Genomic DNA, 20,031 nt, shown 5'->3' on the forward strand with positions numbered 1-20,031 from the left:
GTATTCCTAAGGATCCTGATAGATGACTAAAATGGTCTAAAATCACTCATCTTTGTTCATTAAGATCTCACAACGTTACAGTAAATGAAACTGTCTATACTGCATAATTGTTTACAGTCAAAGACTACGTGAGGCCTCAGAACAGAGAAAAACAAAATCTTGTTAGGTTACATGTTAAAGTAGATTAAGTCAGGGGGGTTCAAAACAACTGTATTGGACAACACTGGATCAGACAAAAAAAAAAAAATGCATTGAGACATTCAAAATATATTATTTTGTGTTCCACATAAGAAAGTCATACAGTTTTGGAATGACGTGAAGGTAAATGGTGAAAATTTTTATTGAGCTACCACTTTCATTTATACACCTTTTAACGTTATTAGCAGAAATAAAAATTACCTGAGTTTAATGTCATGTTAGCTTATCTATTACTTATTCACTTACAGAATTGTATTGAACCAGGTACTATTTGGTTTTATTTATTTTTTATTTTATTTTTTTTACCTGTATCTTCTCCATTGCAGGTAGCTTTTCTTGTGTCACCTAAAAAGTAAAAAGAGAGAGAAAAGTAGTTAAAAAAAAAAACATGTTCAAGGTGAATCACAAGACTTTGAATCTAGCTGTTGCTTATTTTAAATATTGGTGTATCCAATTGCACTCCATGACGCTTTGTGAAAATTATGGGAGAAACTTCTGTTACACTATAAACAATCAGAATGCATTAATAAGTGTTTTCAAAAACTGTGCACAATGAGGTGACATTATTCTACTCATCCTTCAACCATCGAACATAGGAAATTTAAAAGTGTAAAAGCATTAACAAATTTTTCTCAACATGCCATGAATAACCCCAAAATGTTTATTTCCACAGCAATAATACAGGCGTATTACATATCACTGTAGTAATATATATCTACTGTATATATGTCTGTAACAGTGTTTCCCGTACATTGATTTATTTGTGGCAGCCCGCCAAAATATCCACATTGGATATCCACAAACCTAGTGACTGTTTTGGATAAAACCTTGGCTGTCGTTGATTTGTAAGATTTTGCCAGTACTGCCCCGTGAGCACGAGGTCTGTCTTTCCCAACAGCGTCTATACTGTGCAGTGAGCAAAGTGCATTCTGTTGGCCGTACCGCAGCCGACTCAACAGTAAATGAGTACAAAACAGCATTTCCAAGCACTTGTCGCTATTTGGACTATAAAATCTGAACATAGTTTGTCTGTTTATGTGCACATACCAGTGTTAGCCCGTCCAACAGGCGTTCGCCTAAGGCCCCATCTTAATGGGAAGGGCCCTGTGACCGCGAGGTTGTCAGTTGAATTTCTAGGTGATGGGTATTAAATGGACTGTACAGCCCTGGTGCTGTCAGAAGGTGTGTTTGACTGTGCAGACAGATCGGTGTTTAACATCAAAGTACTGCGAGAGCAATTCGAAAGCATGTCTGCTCTCTATAGCTCTCCCGGGAAGTTGATCTGATCCTCTGCCTATAGAGTATTATAGCCTACGCCTATAAAAAGTTTTCAAAAGCAACCCCCGCTCTGGATTTTTACAAATCGCACCCATATATATATATATATATATATATATATATATATATATATATATATATATATATATATATATATATATACATATATAGAGAGAGAGAGAGAGAGAGAGATTTGGTATATACCCCCCCCCCCCCCGCTTCAAGCCAAACACACCTTCTGACTACATATCTACAAAATTATGCACCAGAGCTGTACAGTCCATTTAATAAAATGTTTTTGCTCCAAATTCATTTCATCATATCAGTCGAGTGTTTGAAATAATTTCCTTTTGTAATCTGACGTGGTTTCATATCACAAAATGAAGCAAAAATCATTTATATTTATACATTATTTATATATTATTCATAGTATTCTATACAATGATAAAGGCTATGTTGATTAGAATTGCATTAGGCCTATAAATATAGTTTATTAATATAAAAATACACGAGATGGCTTGAATAATGGAGATAAACCATTTAATTGCAATTGTATGTTTATTGTCTTGCATTTTATTCAGATACAGCGATAACGTACTGTATGCCTTTGACCATATTTGGGATTTCCTGTAACGTCATAGTATCCTATGACTTCCATGAGTTTCACTTATTGATTTACTCCGGCTAAGTTTTTTCCAGTGAAGAGGAGTGTTTTCTGTCTCATGCATAAGATTTCCTGGCAAAAAAAAACCACTTTCAAAGATTTTTAATCAATTTATTTTATAATAAATCCTTATACCTTTCCAAACATTTATAATTATAGGCCATACGGTGAAGCCGTTTTCCGTTCCCATACATGGTGCACTAAATTCTTTTAATTCCAGGAAAAAGATCTATTGGTTTTAAGCGAGAAAATAAAAGTTATCCATGTGTAAGTCTGCAGTTTATTTTTTATTAGAGTTTAAAGTCGGCAATAGTTCTTTCCTCACGTAATCATATTTTGATCTTGAGTGATGAGGCTTCGCGTCACGTGCTTCCTACTAGACCAATAAAATGGCCGCTTTTCGGAATGACTTGTAAACATGAATCCAAGATGTCTGCGCCCATGTTGTCATTACCGAGTGAAGAAGAACTTACGGCCAGACCTCCTTCAAAACTATATAAAATTTATTATAAACAACGATATAAGCATCTCACATCCATGAACGAAGAAAAAAAGGATTTTACACGCACACGGTGGGTATATTTTAGAAACTGCGTCAACCAGTGACTTGGCTTGCAGGATGACAATCGGAAAACAGCAGAAACATACAAACATTGTCTCTGCTTTGAGCATAAATTAAGAAAACGGACAAGTACATTACTGTGGCAGGCAAACAGCAGAAGGATCATCTTTCACAGGCAGAAACGTTTTCAGCAGGTACGTAAAAATAAAGTACACACACATTTGAATTGTTATGCATATGCTGGGTACCATGGCTAACTTTCAATTAGACTATTTATTCAATATTTATTGTACAGTCAGAGTCAGATTTGCATGTTGATGATTTGCATACAGCTACCGCCAGAACACTCAGTATTGTTTAACTGCAAACACAGTTTTTATTTAATGGTTATTATTTACAAATTAATTTAATTCTATTTTTTTTTATTATTATTTGATTTCATTAAGTGATATGCTGAGATGAAAGAAGAAAATAGCATTCTTGTTTATAAAGATTCTGTGTCTCTGCAGGTGTGATACCACAAGCCCTGTGACAGACAGTATACCAGGTTCTTGACAGTTTACTGCAGGGGTCTCGAACCCTGAGCAACCGTCCAGCAGATTTCAGCTCTGACCCCAATCAAACACACCTGAAGCAGCTAATCAAGGTGTTCAGGGCTACTTGATAAATACAGACAGGTGGGTTGGAACTGAAGTCTGCAGGATGGTAGCTCTCTTAGTCTGCTGCAACAGTTACTGGGGCTTCAGAAGAACAGTGAGTTACTATATTGCATTATCAAATAATAAATCTCAATGACATTATTGCACATTTCAAAAGTAAAGCATTGACCCATCTTCATGGTCTGTATATTGTTGGTTTGTCTGAAACACAGTCTTGACCGCACAACTCTTGGCACAGTAATTCAATATGATAAAATGTGTTCATGAAGGTAAAGGAATATAGAAATACTTCATAAACAATGTATTTTCTTTCTGAAAAAATTAAAAAAAGCTTCTTAAATTGTTTGGTCAATTGCTTTTGATTTGCTACTATTTATACTAGGGCTGGGCGATATATTGAATATTAGCATAATAAATCACAATCGTTTTGATGACGATGTAAAATTTGAAAATATGGTGAATAAAGAATATTTCAAATTCAAGCCTACTTTCCCAAAAGAATGCACCGAACGTCCAATATTACGTCCCCTTATGCGCAAGAGTCCTGAGGTGGGGAGAGAGTCTTTTTTTAATTTTTTTTTTTACACATTAGCAAAATGGAGACTAGTGTAAATTTCGTTAATGAAAACTATGACGAAAAAGTTCTTTGACGAGCTTTTTTCCCCATGACTAAGACGAAACGAAGACGAGACGACAATAAGGTAAATAAACGAAAAATATGAGTATATCAGCATGCAATTTCATTGATGAAAAAAAGACGAGACTAAAATGTATTCAAAAAAAATATATAAACTTGACCAAAAACCTCTCTATTTTCGTCAAACAAAAAGGAGACATAATGTTATTGCGGACTGCTCTACATGCCTCTACTACGCAAGCTTTCATGAGTGCGGTTGCCAGATATCAACCGTTAAAATCCCAGAATCAGAGCTTTGCTGTTACAAGGATATATTTTCTGTCCAGTATTTTGCTTATTTTAAGCAATCTGGCAACAGTGTGCACACGCTCGCTCTTCATTGCGGAAGCAGCGGCTCCACAGCCGATGATCTGAAAACACTGACAAACAAGCTGGAGTTAAGCGATCAAAGCTTTGCTTTGCACTGTGTGGGCTATCCAGCGTTTCTCGAATTACATCGGTGCACAGAAAGTCATCATAGAGACTTGTCATCAGCCGGTCACCTTCCTTAACAGTCAACGCATCAGAGACGGCGTGGTGACCAACGCACGCATAGCTACCTGGCTAATGACACTCCAAGGACGGGACGTTGAGGCACGATACGCCCAAAACTACAAATCATCATTGGGCAACGGGCTAGCAGCCTGCCAAAACTGTTCAACGGACACGCTGCACACACCAGCGGAACCTAAAGAACCACCACTTTTTCGCAGTCTGAGTACTTGCATTCTGGGGGAAGCAGCGTTTTGCTGGCATAAGCGACCACTCGCTTGTCTTTGTCATGGAGCTGGTATAGGCCTGAGCTGAGGCAATGATTGGAGAACCCAGCATCCAGGTAGAATTCTTTTCCAGGATCTGGGTAAGCTAGACACGGGGCAGAGCACAGGCGCTGTTTGAGCTGGCTCATCGCTATGTCCTGGGCTACCGTCCAGACGAAGAGTTCATCCTTTTTCTGGAGGGAGGTTAGTGGTCGGGCAATGTCAGCGTAGTTTTCGATGAACTGTCGCGAGTAATTGCACACTCCCAGAAAGCTTCGCAGCTCAGAGATGTTAGTCGGCACTTTTATACATTGGATTGCTTGGGTGCGGTTAGACTGTGGCTCGATGCCGTTTCTTCCGACAAGCAGTCCGACGTAGTTCACCTTGGTTTTGCACCACTGTCCTTTGTGAAGGGCGATTTTGGCTCCTGCCGTTGTCAGCTGGTTTAGGACGTGATCAATTTCCTTGATGTGGTCTTCCACACTTGAGCTTTTCATCAAAATATCATCTACTTAAACAAGGTTGCCTCTAGCTCTGGCGTCAGGGCATGCTTTGTTTAGAATGATGTTGAATTCAGCTGGTGAGTTGGCATAGCCGAAGGGACACCGTGTGAAGGTGTACTGTCGATTGCCAAACGTGAATGCTAGCTTGTGTTGGTCATCGGGGTGGACAGGGATCGTCCAGAACCCGGAGGCGACGTCCAGTGTTGACAGGATCGTCGAGCCTTTGATTTTTGGAATTTCTTGATCCAATTGGGTCATAGGCCATCGTGACAGTGGTACTTGTTGATTCAACTTCTAGAAGCTTGCGTTCTTCAAGTGAACGACGCATTATTGTACCATCCCAAAGACACACAAAAACACTTTCACTGACTTTTTCATTAACTGTTCCCATCTGGTGGAATGACCTGCCCAATTCAATCCGTGTAGCCGAATCCTCTTCAAGAAACGGCTAAAAACTCATCTGTTCCATCTTTACTTGACCCTCTAACTCTAGCACTCTCTATTCTAATTTTATTTTATCTATGTCTTATTAAAAAGTAAATAAATTAAAATTAATAATAATAATAATAATAATAATAATAATAATATTTATCTGTACTGCGTTAGGCTAACTGAGACTTGTAATGGCACTTGCACGTTGTCGCTCTTTTGTTGGTTTTGATTGCTTCTTATGTCCTCATTTGTAAGTCGCTTTGGATAAAAGTGTCTGCTAAATGACTAAATAAATAAATAAATAAACTTGCGATAGTCGATGGTGGGCCGCCATTTGCCGTTTGGTTTTAGGACTGGCCATATCGGGGCAGAGTATGTGCTGTTACAGGGTCGGATGACCCCCTTTTCCAGCATGGAGTCAACAATTTCTTGCACTGGCTCATGTGACGCTATTGGAATCTTGTACTGTCGCACAAACGTGGGTGGCGCATTTGGGTTTGTCGGGATGCGCACTGTGTGGATGTTGGTCAGTCCACAATCCAGGGAATCCTTTGCGAAGGAGCCTTTGTATTTGTGCAGAACGTCTTTGAGTCCTTGGCGATCCACCTCGTTGTGGAGGGCATCCGCCTCACTCAGGATCTGCTGAATTTGTGCGTTGAACCCAGTGTAGGGTTCTTCTGCAGTTAAGTCATTTGAGGGGCGTTGGACCCCGGTGTTCACCTGTGGAGGTTATTCCGTCGCAGGCTGTGTTGAGACAGCGTAGACAGCGAGATGAGTGCCATCTGTTAGTTCTGATCGGCAGACGCCTTCTCTGGACACCGGCAGAATGGAAGTGATGGCAATGATTCCATGGGGTTTTGTGATTGTTACGGTGTCGTCGTATTCGTCTGGCATTAGATGTGCTGGTATAGGGCCTATGACAGGTACCATCAGTTCAAAGTCGTGGAATGTCTGGCTGATGAGCCATCCCAGGTGATTGGCTTTGGGAACGTGGATGTCTTGGGCCGTACAGTTGTTGAATAACACATACACAGCACGAGATGACACTTCGATGAGAGGTGTGGCTTCCAGGGTCAGTCCTAGTTTCAGACAGGTCCTGGAAGGTTGGAAGAAGCTTAGTTTACTGTTGAGAGTTTGGCCAGGTCGCATGTTGAAGCGGATGCTGACACTCTTGCTGTAGGCAGGTATTGTGGCTTCTTGCTCCGTGATCATAGCGCATGCGTCGGGCATGGTTTGACCAGATTGGAGGTTCTTGAGGTTGACTGCAGTTGTCAGTTGGTGTGACAGGAGACCATATGATGTCGTTCACAGTATCAATGCAAGCATTGAGCCGGACCATGATATCCGCTCCCATATAGATGTCATGCGGCAGATCTGGGACGATGAGGAAGTAGTGACTCAGATGTCTGTTGTTCCATCGTATGTCCAGAGCGCAGATGATCTTGGAGGTGGCCATGGTCGTCGACCAGTGACTGAGAGGGAAGCGGCTGTGCTTACCGACATGTGGTAGACTCCGATGTCTTTGCTTCAGTGTTCTGAATAGATTCAGGCTGATGGCTGGGTTCTCTGCCCACAGGGCTAGTGCCGCGTCGGACACTGATGTGCCTTGAACATCTATTGCAGTCATGACTTGAAGGGGGCCTGTGTTTGATTCAGGCTCCTGCAGTGAGCAGAGGAGAGGGTCCTGGTCTTTGCTGCTTGTGCTTGATCCAGGTACAGGCTTTGCTACTGCATCATCAGTCAGTGGATTGAGGGTGGTGTCTGTGACTTGACACTGCGACTCGTTGGAGTCTAATGACTGGCAGGGTAGAGGCTCGCGGACTTGTGCCCACATCTTTAGGTGCTTGAAGTCTATCAGCGGTTCAAAGCGATTAAGCAGATCTTTCCCAATGAGAAGTGGATACGTCTTGAGTGGTGAGACGTATACTGGATGGACGAGATCCATTGATCCAACCGTTAGGTGGATTGGGGCCACATGTTTTAGTTGGAGGCCCGTGTGGGAATATGCTTGGAGGTCCAGCTCACACCTCTGGAGTCTGAGGGTTCTGTTAGTCCCCTTTGTTCTTTCTTGGACCTTTTCGAGGAGCTCGGTGGACATTAGAGTGATGTCGGCTCCCGTGTCAAGAAGGGCTTCGCCTCTGATGTGTCGTTCAATAAGTGTCGTTCGTGGGAGTCTCGTTCTTTGTTGGACGAGGGTGCATTCCACTCTCTGGGTGGCGGCTTGGCACTGTCTTGGCATTGGGCGCCCTCTAGAGCCAGACCATGACTGTGAGTGTTGAAGTCAAGAACTGCTGGGCTTTTGCCGCTCTTTTCTGAGGCCATCTTTTGTTTACCGTAGGCCTTCTGCGCCAAATCTCGCAACTGCTGAGCAGTCATTGTTCGTGGACATGCGAGAACGCCAAGATGGTGGCGTACGCCGGGGTGAAGGTTCCTTAGGAAGAGAGTTTTGAAGTTTAGTTCGTCTTCCATGTCAGGTTCGTTACGAGTTCCAAAGTATGCTCGTCTGAGTCGGCTGTAGTAGGCTTGAGGAGGTTCGTGACGTCCTTGTCTTGTCTCCAGGGCAGCCACTAGGCCTTGTTCGGACTCAGGGTCGGAGAACTCTTTAATGAGGGCTTCTCGGAGCAGTTGGTAATCAGTCTTTGTCTTTTCAGAAGAGGGCCGAGTTTCAAGTGCTCATGCTCTGTCAATAGCAGTGCTAGCTTTTGCAAATAAACATTCCACTATTAGTACAAGCCTGTTATCTTTACAAAAAAACTTACTCAGTTTGAAAGTCAGTCATCTGATTGTACTGTGCATAATAAATGAGCATTTATACACCGATGGGGAGCATGGTGCGATTAAAAATAATGACATAGCTGGTCTCATGGTGCCTTCGTATGCTATCATAAACTTTAGAAGTCCCAAGTGTGATTATGAGCCCGGCAAATTCAAGCAGTCGACATTGCATTGCTTTCATATGCAATTTTTAACTACCACATTCCTATTTAAGATCTTCTGGTAGCACGTGAAGGCAGCATCAGTGAAAACAGGCTGAGACAATGATAGCTTTAGCAACATTAACCTTACAGAGTGCCAAGAAGCTCTTTCAGAAAGGCAATTTGGAAAGCAAACATGTGATACTCCCTTTGTCTGGAGCTGACGTTCGCACACAAAGCATTGATTTTGATCTCTAAGCATACAGTGGGCTTTGCCGTTTTTTTCCAGTGATTTTTTTTTCAGTCAATTTTACAGTGACTACATGACATGAGATATTCATTAAATTTTTATTTCATGCTATAACCAGTAGTAAAGGGGAAAGGAGGATTGGTTCACTTGCACTCCGAACTGCAGTTTGAATTGAGGCGCTTATACAGTGAAACGGTGATTTGTCCGTGCACATTAAAAATGGCATTCTTATTGTTTGAATTTTCTGAAAGAATTGACAGAAACCTATTGCAATTATTTAACTATATAATGCCTAATCAGTGTTTTATTCATACTGAAACCGTAGCCATAGACTAAATGATTCATTAAAATGAACGGAGTTTTATAAATTATGTTCTGCAAGTGCAGTGGTTAAAAAAAAAAAAAAAAAAAAAATAGCTGTATTTGTTCGGTAAATATGAATACCAAACCAAAAGACCTGTAACAAAATTTTTCAGTACAAATACACATATTGTTACACTAGCCACCACAGTGACTGTGTTCTGAGTAAAGTAAGTAAAATGTAGCTGTGATGGGCAGGTAGCTGCAATGCCATCAATAGCTCCATTCGGATAGAACTAATTTTCCAGGGGCTCATTAGAGAAATTTGTGTTTCACAGACATACTTTGAAATTTGAATCTTGTACGAATCTGCCATGACTGTGTTTTTCTCACAGAACCCCTGTAATAATTACAGAACAAATTAATTATTGTTAATTTAACAATGAACAATAATTTGCGATTTGGCCAACACAAATATAAATCATTTTTCTTCTCGCAGTATTATTACTGTTTTCTGTATTCAGGTTTCTTACTGTATACGCTGTGTAGAGTATGTTATTTTAGATTTTAAGTGCATTCTGGAAAAATATTCTCCTACTATAAATCAAAATACAGTAGTACTAAATGACTGTGAAAAACAACCACACAACTCCTCGGCAACGGCTCTGTGAAAGACTTGTGAAGATGAAAAACCACAAGTGTATGGTAGGTTAACTTTCATTTTTGACTTTTTTTTAAAATCACGTTATGCAATGTATTCTGTTGTTATTTGCAAGACATAAAGCCACGTTTATGTAAGAATATCTAACTAGCGCTCAGTTTCCGAGTCAAGCTGTATTAACTGGTCTTTTTCTCAAGGCTGCAGCGCCACTGGCAGAGTTAGACAAGCGGAGAGACTCGTCGTGAAGATGAGTCTTAGGGGTATGGTAAATTAATGGGTATGCGTGTAGGTCATTCGTACGAATTCGTACGACCTCACTCGTACAAATTCATACGATTTTTGCCAATTCGTATGAATTTGTACGAATGACCTACACCTAACCCTGCCCCTAAACCTACCCGTCACTGGGGTTTAGACAAATCGTATAAAATCATAGGAGTGAGGTTGTACGAATTCGTATGAATTAGCCACCTCATAAAATCCGTACGAATTGGTATGTGAAATAGCGTTGGTTAAACCACGTATACACTTCTTCATCGTCTTGTATGAATTATTTTGTTACTTGCTCACTTTCCCAGTAATTTTGTAAATCAGCATAGTTTGTCAGTACAGTCAGTAATGTAGCAGATTGAAAGTTAGTATCTTTCTGCAGTCCAATAGACCGCAGTGCAGTGGTGGCTTGAGTCTGTTGAATGGTGATTTAACGCTACGTTGTCACCTAGTTGGTGAGACGTAATGCTATAAGTTAAATAAACAATGTCCCCACCTTTTACTCTCACAATGAGCTCATCATACTAGTTTGCTACATTAGTACTTGGGCCATATGATTTCCGCAGTGCAAAAAAAAAAAAAAAAAAAACACGCTTCCGCTGTGGAATCTGGCATATTTTTGATTAATAAATAAAATAAACAGATCAGCACACTTAATTCAAATTGAGATATAGACTAGCGTCTGTGAATATTAAGCTGCAAAAAGACTATTTATATACGAATCCTCCTGTTCTGTATGTTCATTTGATTACCAGAAAATACACAACACAGAATTTGTAAAAAAATTCTTAATTTATTCATTTGGAAAAGCTGTGCTACCGGCATAAACCTGCCCCTGTTGGATTGGCAGTAGCTTGTTGCCCTACAGAGTTACCTTGTTTCTTTTCTTAATTCAAGTTAAATATTGTTCTATTTGTGTTTTAAAGTTATTTATAATAAGTGAAGCGAAGTGTACTGTTGAGTGCACTGATGTCAGACTCATTTTGGATAAATTTTATTGTTAAAATTAAATACCCTGCCTCCATTCCATATTTTTGTCACATCATTATGTGTTTGATCACCACATTTGAGTTATCATTGCTAAAAAATGTGTTATATATATTTACGTATATGAATATGTTTATGTATATACACGTTATTCTATATACAGTACCAGTCAAAAGTTTGGACACACGAATGGGAACTTTTGACTGGTACTGTACTGTAATATACACCTAAAGAATATTGGCCAATATATCGATATCAGTCTTTTTTGACTCCCTTATAATATTGGTATCGGCCCCAAAAAACCCATATCGGCCGGGCTCTAGGGAGTACCACTTGGATATAGTCCCATCCGAATCGATACGTGGAATCACAGACAAAGTTTACAACCATTATGCTTATTACATAGCAACTTGGAGCATAAGTAAATAATTAGACAAAGCAAAATTGTATATTTTGAGAGGTCGGGGACGCTGTAAAATCGTGATTTTTATAATTATTTTGATTAATTGCACAGCTCTAGTCTGCACCATGGTGTGAAGAATAACTGACCTTGGAATGTTGCAACAGCATCAAGAATTTCAAAACACCATGTAAGAATAAAATTTTACTTTGGTAGACAGGTTATGCAGTACTGCCAGATATCACGATAAATAAGTGATCAAATTGGTGACCCCAGTTTTTATGCAATGTGCAGAGTATGGCGGAACAAATATACGATACATGCAGGAATTTACTTAAAAATATTTGAATTTTTATGCATGCATTTACTTTAAAAATATTTACATATCATATTAAAATGATAATGTATGAACAAAATGTATATTTGAGTTTGTTTGAATATCTGTTAGCAAACCTAAATTACTTTTGTCATTACATAAAATCAGTTAACAGTGAATGTAAGCAGAAATCTTATAACTGGTTATGACCGAGATAAGTATAAAAGCTTAAAACAACATTGTTACGGTGATCAGTTTTCACTGTAAAATTCCTGAGCGGCCATACCCAGTGTTTTGTTCCAAAGATTCACATGACTAATAAAAATTAATTGTTCAGATCAGTGAATGGGTATTGTTAACCACTTTTCCTCCCCGTTGAGAATGACATTATATTTTAACATTCATATTAATCCATTTCAACAAACATAACTTCAATTATTGTTTATTGAAATGCATTCTTACAGTTAATTATGTTGCTGATATTTTTAGCTTTAAAGGGTGTTTGTGAAAATAATTTATTTATTTTTGTAAAGCAATTTTGTTGCAAATATTAACAAAAACTGACAAACTTACAGATGAGAAATATCAGCATCAGATACTTCATAAATTCCATTGTAAAGCAATTTCAGGAACTGTAGCTCTCTTAATGTAGGCTTTGCATCTTGAGAAAATAAATACAGAAATATACAATCATGCATCAATATATAGAATAGCAATATTATATCTATAAAAGTCCTATAAAATTAATATGAACCAAAAGAAGTCAAATAATATTGTAAGAACAATTTAATGCATACCTGAAGTATGTTCACAGATGTTTGTGTGTGTTATACCAACACCACTGTCTTCTCTCCACTCATGTCATCTATCTTTTATATAGAACGACATCACGTACATGACATTCAAGAATTTTAATATGCAGTCCAACTGTTGCCATAATACTGAAAGAACATGCATATTGGCATGCAAATATTTTGCTATAAGAAAAAAAGTGTCTTTGTACCAGTCTGAATACTAAGAAAATATTACAGCTCATATAAGTAAATTAGAGTTTCTGGAGGGAAATTATTAGAAATGAATTCAAAGAGTTTATACAGAATATAACTACCGACATAGTACTATGACTGATATACATGACAGGCTAAAGATTAGAATAAATTAAAACTTTACACTGAAATAAAATGCCTTTAACCCTTTAAAACCTAAGGGTAATATAGGTCATTTTTACATATTTTGTTTATTTGACTGTAAAATTCTAACAGAATGTGCTATTTTCAAGTGCAAGGTGTCATTTTTTTCAGAAAACATATGGCTTTCAAGAAAGTGCAGTTTTTGACCATTAATGTTGTGTGGTGAGTTTGTAAACAGAATTTAAATACACAAAAATAAAAACATTAATACATTTTCTGTTTTTTTATTTATAAAAAAGGCCAAAAGCATCCATCCGTAGCCACAAAAAAAGAAGCATGAAGCAGCAGAGGAAGTTTAAAGGGGTGGTTGATTGTTATTTCCCTTTTTAACTTTAGTTAAAGTGTAATGTTGCTGTTTGAGCATAAACGATATTTGCGAAGTTAAGATGCTGAAAGGTCTATGCAAACCGAGATATTGTCTTTTAAAATTATGGCAGTTTAATGCCTACAGTTATGGCTGGTAGGGACTACAACGAGCTTCTTTCCGGGTTTGTGATGTCACAAACCCTGAAATTTGCATGAACCCCACCCCAGGAACAGGCAACAAAGGGGGCGAGGCCATGTTTCACTGCTTTAGTTGAAGAGGAAGAGTTGTTGCCATGCCATCAAAACTAGGGGGCATGAAAAATCTGTGATATGAATCACGATTCTGTCTTCAAGAGATTATTATTATTATTATTATTATTATTAAGTCATTTAGCAGACGCTTTCATCCAAAGCGACTTACAAATGAGGACAACAGAAGCAATCAATTGTAGTATTAAAGCAACTAAAAGCAGATCCAAAACTAAAAGCTAAATACTTTTTTTTTATAAATACTATCTACAGGTCCTTTTAAAAAAATTAGCATATTGTGATAAAGTTCATTATTTTCTGTAATGTACTGATAAACATTAGACTTTCATATATTTTAGATTCATTACAACACAACTGAAGTAGTTCAAGCCTTTTATTGTTTTAATATTGATGATTTTGGCATACAGCTCATGAAAACCCAAACTTCCTATCTCAAACAATTAGCATATCATGAAAAGGTTCTCTAAACGAGCTATTAACCTAATCATCTGAATCAACTAATTAACTCTAAACACCTGCAAAAGATTCCTGAGGCTTTTAAAAACTCCCAGCCTGGTTCATTACTCAAAACCGCAATCATGGGTAAGACTGCCGACCTGACTGCTGTCCAGAAGGCCATCATTGACACCCTCAAGCAAGAGGGTAAGACACAGAAAGAAATTTCTGAACGAATAGGCTGTTCCCAGAGTGCTGTATCAAGGCACCTCAGTGGGAAGTCTGTGGGAAGGAAAAAAAGTGTGGCAGAAAACGCAGCACAACGAGAAGAGGTGACCGGACCCTGAGGAAGATTGTGGAGAAGGACCGATTCCAGACCTTGGGGGACCTGCGGAAGCAGTGGACTGAGTCTGGAGTAGAAACATCCAGAGCCACCGTGTACAGGCGTGTGCAGGAAATGGGCTACAGGTGAAACAGCGGCAGAAGCGCCTGACCTGGGCTACAGAGAAGCAGCACTGGACTGTTGCTCAGTGGTCCAAAGTACTTTTTTCGGATGAAAGCAAATTTTGCATGTCATTCGGAAATCAAGGTGCCAGAGTCTGGAGGAAGACTGGGGAGAGGGAAATGCCAAAATGCCTGAAGTCCAGTGTCAAGTACCCACAGTCAGTGATGCTGGTGTTGGTCCACTGTGTTTTATCAAGGGCAGGGTCAATGCAGCTGGCTATCAGGAGATTTTGGAGCACTTCATGCTTCCATCTGCTGAAAAGCTTTATGGAGATGAAGATTTCATTTTTCAGCACGACCTGGCACCTGCTCACAGTGCCAAAACCACTGGTAAATGGTTTACTGACCATGGTATTACTGTGCTCAATTGGCCTGCCAGCTCTCCTGACCTGAACCCCATAGAGAATCTGTGGGATATTGTGAAGAGAAAGTTGAGAGACGCAAGACCCAACACTCTGGATGAGCTTAAGGCCGCTATCGAAGCATCCTGGGCCTCCATAACACCTCAGCAGTGCCACAGGCTGATTGCCTCCATGCCACGCCGCATTGAAGCAGTCATTTCTGCAAAAGGATTCCCGACCAAGTATTGAGTGCATAACTGAACATAATTATTTGAAGGTTAACTTTTTTTTTTTGTATTAAAAACACTTTTCTTTTATTGGTCGGATGAAATATGCTAATTTTTTGAGATAGGAATTTTGGGTTGTCATGAGCTGTATGCCAAAATCATCAATATTAAAACAATAAAAGGCTTGAACTACTTCAGTTGTGTTGTAATGAATCTAAAATATATGAAAGTCTAATGTTTATCAGTACATTACAGAAAATAATGAACTTTATCACAATATGCTAACTTTTTTAAAAGGACCTGTATACATATTTTAAAAATGAAGAAATTAAATAAAAATGACAAATGCACAGTCAAAACTTAACATTTAAATAAAAAAAATAAAAACAATTCAAAATATTAAAGAACAAAAAGGTATAAGAGTATAATAATGATTCTAACATAACACTAAGCCAAACACCAAAAAAATTTTAAAAAATTATATATATCTCATTTCAATTTAGTTTGTTGAAGTATTAAAATAACTCAAATTAAATAAAACTAAAACTTAAGACCTATACAGACATAGATTCAGACATTTAACTAAAATTAGAATAGATAAATCCAACTCATGACAGTATAGTTTGTAAGTAATCCTAAGAAATAACACTACCAAACACACGTGTTAAAAACAGCAACTTACTTACACATAGTAAGAAATGGTTATTAAAAACTTAAACAGAAGAGAAACAAGTAGTAGAAAAGAGGAGAAATAAAAAGTGATACTTATATCCTTTGCCGGTGTCGCACGGTAGAGTCGATGGTCTTTACACTCTTCGGTCTTCACATGAGGAGGAATGCACACGACAACTGCCATGGTAAACTAAGCTTTTTTTATACCCATCTAACAAAATACTAATTGAATTTAGCTTATAAATTATTTAGATTATAATGGATTCACAATTTTCCAATAAAACAATTTACAATAAAACAGTGGAGCACATGCCACTGAGGTGAGGGGCGTGACGTTTCTGGATGTGCACTAGCTGGTTTAGCGAATCACAGCACACTGGGCCAGCTAACCAATCTGAGCCCATTGCGTATTTCTGAGGGAGGGGCTTCATAAAACCAGGAAATCATCAGAGCGTTCATAGGAGAAGGGACAGAACGGTGTAGAAATTAAGGTAAATTATGTGATAAATATATATTTTTTGTTTTCTTCAAAACGAAGCCTTAACACCTGTTAGACTGCACCCCATAAACACAATCAAGCCTTGCTAGAGGGCTTCTTCCATGTACTCTGGCATTCTGTACTGTAAGGAAGAATGGATAGATCTTGCCATGGAGCACCGGCTCACCCAGTTAGGGGTGGATGGTACCATCCCAGGGTCTGTGTGGAAGTAACTGAGAAACTTTTTCTTGATAGTGGGAGTAGCAAGATGAGGTGTCCATTGGCCTTTTTTCCGAGGGGCATTCAATCAAAGTGGAATTCACTAGGGGTGTCAAAATTAATCGTTGCATCGCGATGTGGACGATTCTACGTCGATGCAGTAATAGACGTTATGAATATGCTAATTAGTGTATGACATCATCTGGCAACATTTAGCGACTTTTCAAACTGGCTTTAGCTACTTTCCATTGAAAAAAAGTTTGCAACTGCACGTGTGTGTGCGCTAGAGACAAACACGGTGGGCTTCATTGCACAGAATATGTGCTGAGAGACGCGTGCGCATTGCTTGACAGTGCTTCCACTTGCTTTTATTTTAGTCTTTTACTTTAGATATGCTTTAATTTCTGCCGTTTGGAATGCAGTACGTATCAAATGCAGAAACTCACGTACTGACAGACATGTGCGCTTTGTGTTTGTTTGTCCTGAAGCTCATGGCTGCGGTTAAATGCATCAACTTTTGTGATACGAAATTGATGTAAACACTTATGTTTTCAGAACAGGACAAAACATCTGATAGACTATGTGGAAATAGATCTGTGCATTAGTGTGAATGCAGTCTATTAAAGCTGCCAGTGTCTATGATCTCATCAGTAATAATCAAATGGCAATAATGCTGTAAACTTTCAATACTTAAAGCACTCCCAAATACTGAACGTGCTTTTTCTTTATCACTTGTAATTGTCTTTTCCCCTTTTATTACTTTATATTTGCTTGTATGTTTTGAAGCTATATTTATTTTAAATTCTTAATTAATATTTCAATTAATTAAATTAGTTAATTATTTTAAAAAAGTAGCCTGCTTATATAATTTAATAAAAATGCACAAAATAAATCTGAAATAATCGTGATATCGAATTGAATCGAATCATTGACATGATAATCGTAATCTAATTGAATCGTGAAACCAGTGCCGATTCACACCCCTAGAATTCACAGAGATGGTTGGGAGTCATGTATGCACAGATCTCAGGAGTTTATGGAAACAGTCAGGGAAACATTGGCTACCCCATTTTAAGACGTCTCCGTTGGACCAGGGGATGAATGAATCTTGCTGGATGAGCCATGGTCACCCTAAGAATCACTCTGGTAGTTGACTTCACCAGAACCAGGAGGACAATGTTCTCTTGATGGAAATGGCCTATTTGCAGCTGGATGGGTCCTATACATTATTGCACTGTTCCATGGCCAAACCGCTTCCCAATTATGAATTGGACTTGGTAGGCAGTTTCATTGTGCCCTCTTTTTTTTTTTGAGGATGAAATGACAGCAGAGCTCCCCAGTAGAGAAACTGCCATCTGATCCAGAGTCAGTGAGGGCTGAGACTGAAACAAGAATACCAGAGGCAGTGTCAAAGTTATGGAGAAGGGTGAAGTACTGCCAATGGTATTAGTAACATAGCTCACCAAGGGGCATGGAGGATGAATAAAACACGCCACAATGACATGTCCCTCTGAGCCACAGCACAGGTAGATATGCTGGCCAAGCCAAAGATGCGACTTGGCCGGTGAGAGGCGAGTATTGTTCAGCTACATGACTTCACTGCCTAGTTCTGGAGTACTGGCATGAACTGGCTGGTAGGATAGAATGAAGGACTGCAGTGGCTGACCATCCTTGTGGCACCGCTTCATACAGCGAGAAACCTGGATGGATAATTGGATGAAATGCTTAAGTTCCATGGAATCGTTGTACACAGAGAGATGCAGCCGCAATGCTGAATTGATCCCCTGTCTAGGTTGTCAGTAGAGATTGCTCGTCCAACCAATGGCAGGAAGGAACTTCAAAGCATAATTGGTTAATAAAGTAATTTCTTTAGTATAAATAATAAAGTTTTTCATTTTCAAATGAGTCACTAAATGGGTGTCCAAACACTTCTTGGAAATGTGCCACCAAGCTGTCGAGTGATGAATACCTGGTCCATCTCTGCCTTCTAAAGTGCCCATCAGCGACAAGATGGAGGTCTTTGCTCCAAGTAAACCCAAACAGGTATTGTATTGACAGAGGTGAAAACTGGATAATGGCAGGTAAGTATATCAATAACATGCTGGAGAGATGGAGTGGATGTAAATTCTGACAGTGCTTTTTCTTCACAGGGTGAATCTAAATACAGAGTGACAGAGAGGATGGTGAGTACACACCACTAGTGATCTAAGGTGAATTTGCAGGTACAATCACACTGACAAGGGTCATAGGAAGTTTAGGAGTGGCTGAAGATCACTGGAGACTTACCACCAAGGTGATTACAGCAGTCTGTAGTCCTACTCAAAGCCAGATAGGGAGTGACAACTGCATAGCTTTTATGCAGGGCTTGTTTGCAATGCTGATGAGTGACAGGTGCTGGTGATCAGTTAGGTGACTTCTGGGCTGTGTTCGAAACTCATGATGCTGATTTGTTGCCTCGCTGCCTTATCAGGCAGTGACTTTGCAGGCAGCGTTTGCACACAAATACACCTCACAAAACTGATTTCGGACAGGCTTCTGAGGCAGCATATCGTTTTAGTGATCTACAATAAAATAGAGTGAGCTTTGGAGATAACCAAGTGAATGTTTAATAAGTATAATACTGATTTCACACTGGAAATAACATGAAAACAACCAAAAGGTTGTCAGAAATATACATTTACACACACTGACCACCAAACGCAACTTTCAGACGCCATCTTAATTTTTTTAGCTCAACCATCACAGAATGGAACACACAGGATTGTTAGATATCAAAGGCAGAGGAGCATCCGTCTATGCTGCCTTCAAAAATTTATCAGATGAAGGCAACTCAGGAGACAGGAAGTGAAGCTGACATTGGATTCGAACGTGCCTTGATGCCTGCATACCTTAGAATGTGTCCTTAGAAGGCAGCATTTTTCAGCTTTGGGAACGCAGCCCTGATGTGTGTGTAACGGGAGCCTATTGATTCTGTTGTATACTTAATTTTATACTTAAAACCAAGAGGGGGGAAATCTGTTTTTTTCAGAAGTTCTGATTGTCCAAACAATTAAAATTTTCAAACTTGCCACCATTTGCACTGACAGAAGAAACATAATCATAATTAATATAGATGTGGTTAAAATTACAACTACTGATAACATAATATTAGATTTCCTGCATCGTACCCAATGATGTTCTCCCATTATTTATTTCCTCAACAGGAGAAGAAAAATAATGCAAAACCTTCGTAGATAAAATACTAGAAATAATGCAGTCATTGTTTCCATCTTGCACAACATGTATCAGCTGATGTTTTCAAAAAAATGTTTTAGTCAAATAAAGTTGCCATTATTTGCATAGCGAAATACCGCTTTACACAGTACAGATTGTGTTAAAGCAGCTTTACAGTATTAAACAGGAAAATACTGTGTCGATAATGCACCAGGACAATAGCAAACACTGAATTTTCCAGTTAAAGTTAGTTAATTGATTCAGTGATGTCATCATTCAGCTCAGTTCAGTTCAAATAGTATTTGTGCAATCAAGTCGACATTATTGCCAGAAATTAAGTTTCCCCG

At 38.9% G+C, this 20,031-nt stretch overlaps 1 protein-coding gene across 1 annotated transcript in view; it reads right to left on the reverse strand.

The window, feature by feature from the left end:
- LOC306857878 (uncharacterized protein) overlaps positions 1-12,696 on the reverse strand; it is a 64,067-nt gene extending 51,371 nt beyond the window's left edge. Inside the window, exons 1-3 of the mRNA XM_079398140.1 lie at positions 12,627-12,696; positions 12,403-12,490; positions 505-543 (exon numbers count right to left, since the gene is read on the reverse strand). Of these exons, the coding sequence (XP_079254266.1) occupies positions 505-543; positions 12,403-12,442 (79 nt within the window). The 5' untranslated portion in view covers positions 12,443-12,490; positions 12,627-12,696. The remainder of the gene's footprint in view (positions 1-504; positions 544-12,402; positions 12,491-12,626) is intronic.
- Positions 12,697-20,031: the final 7,335 nt, after the last annotated feature.

Source organism: Barbus barbus, assembly GCF_936440315.1.
Source record: "Barbus barbus genome assembly, chromosome: 38".
Taxonomy (NCBI): Eukaryota; Metazoa; Chordata; class Actinopteri; order Cypriniformes; family Cyprinidae; genus Barbus; species Barbus barbus.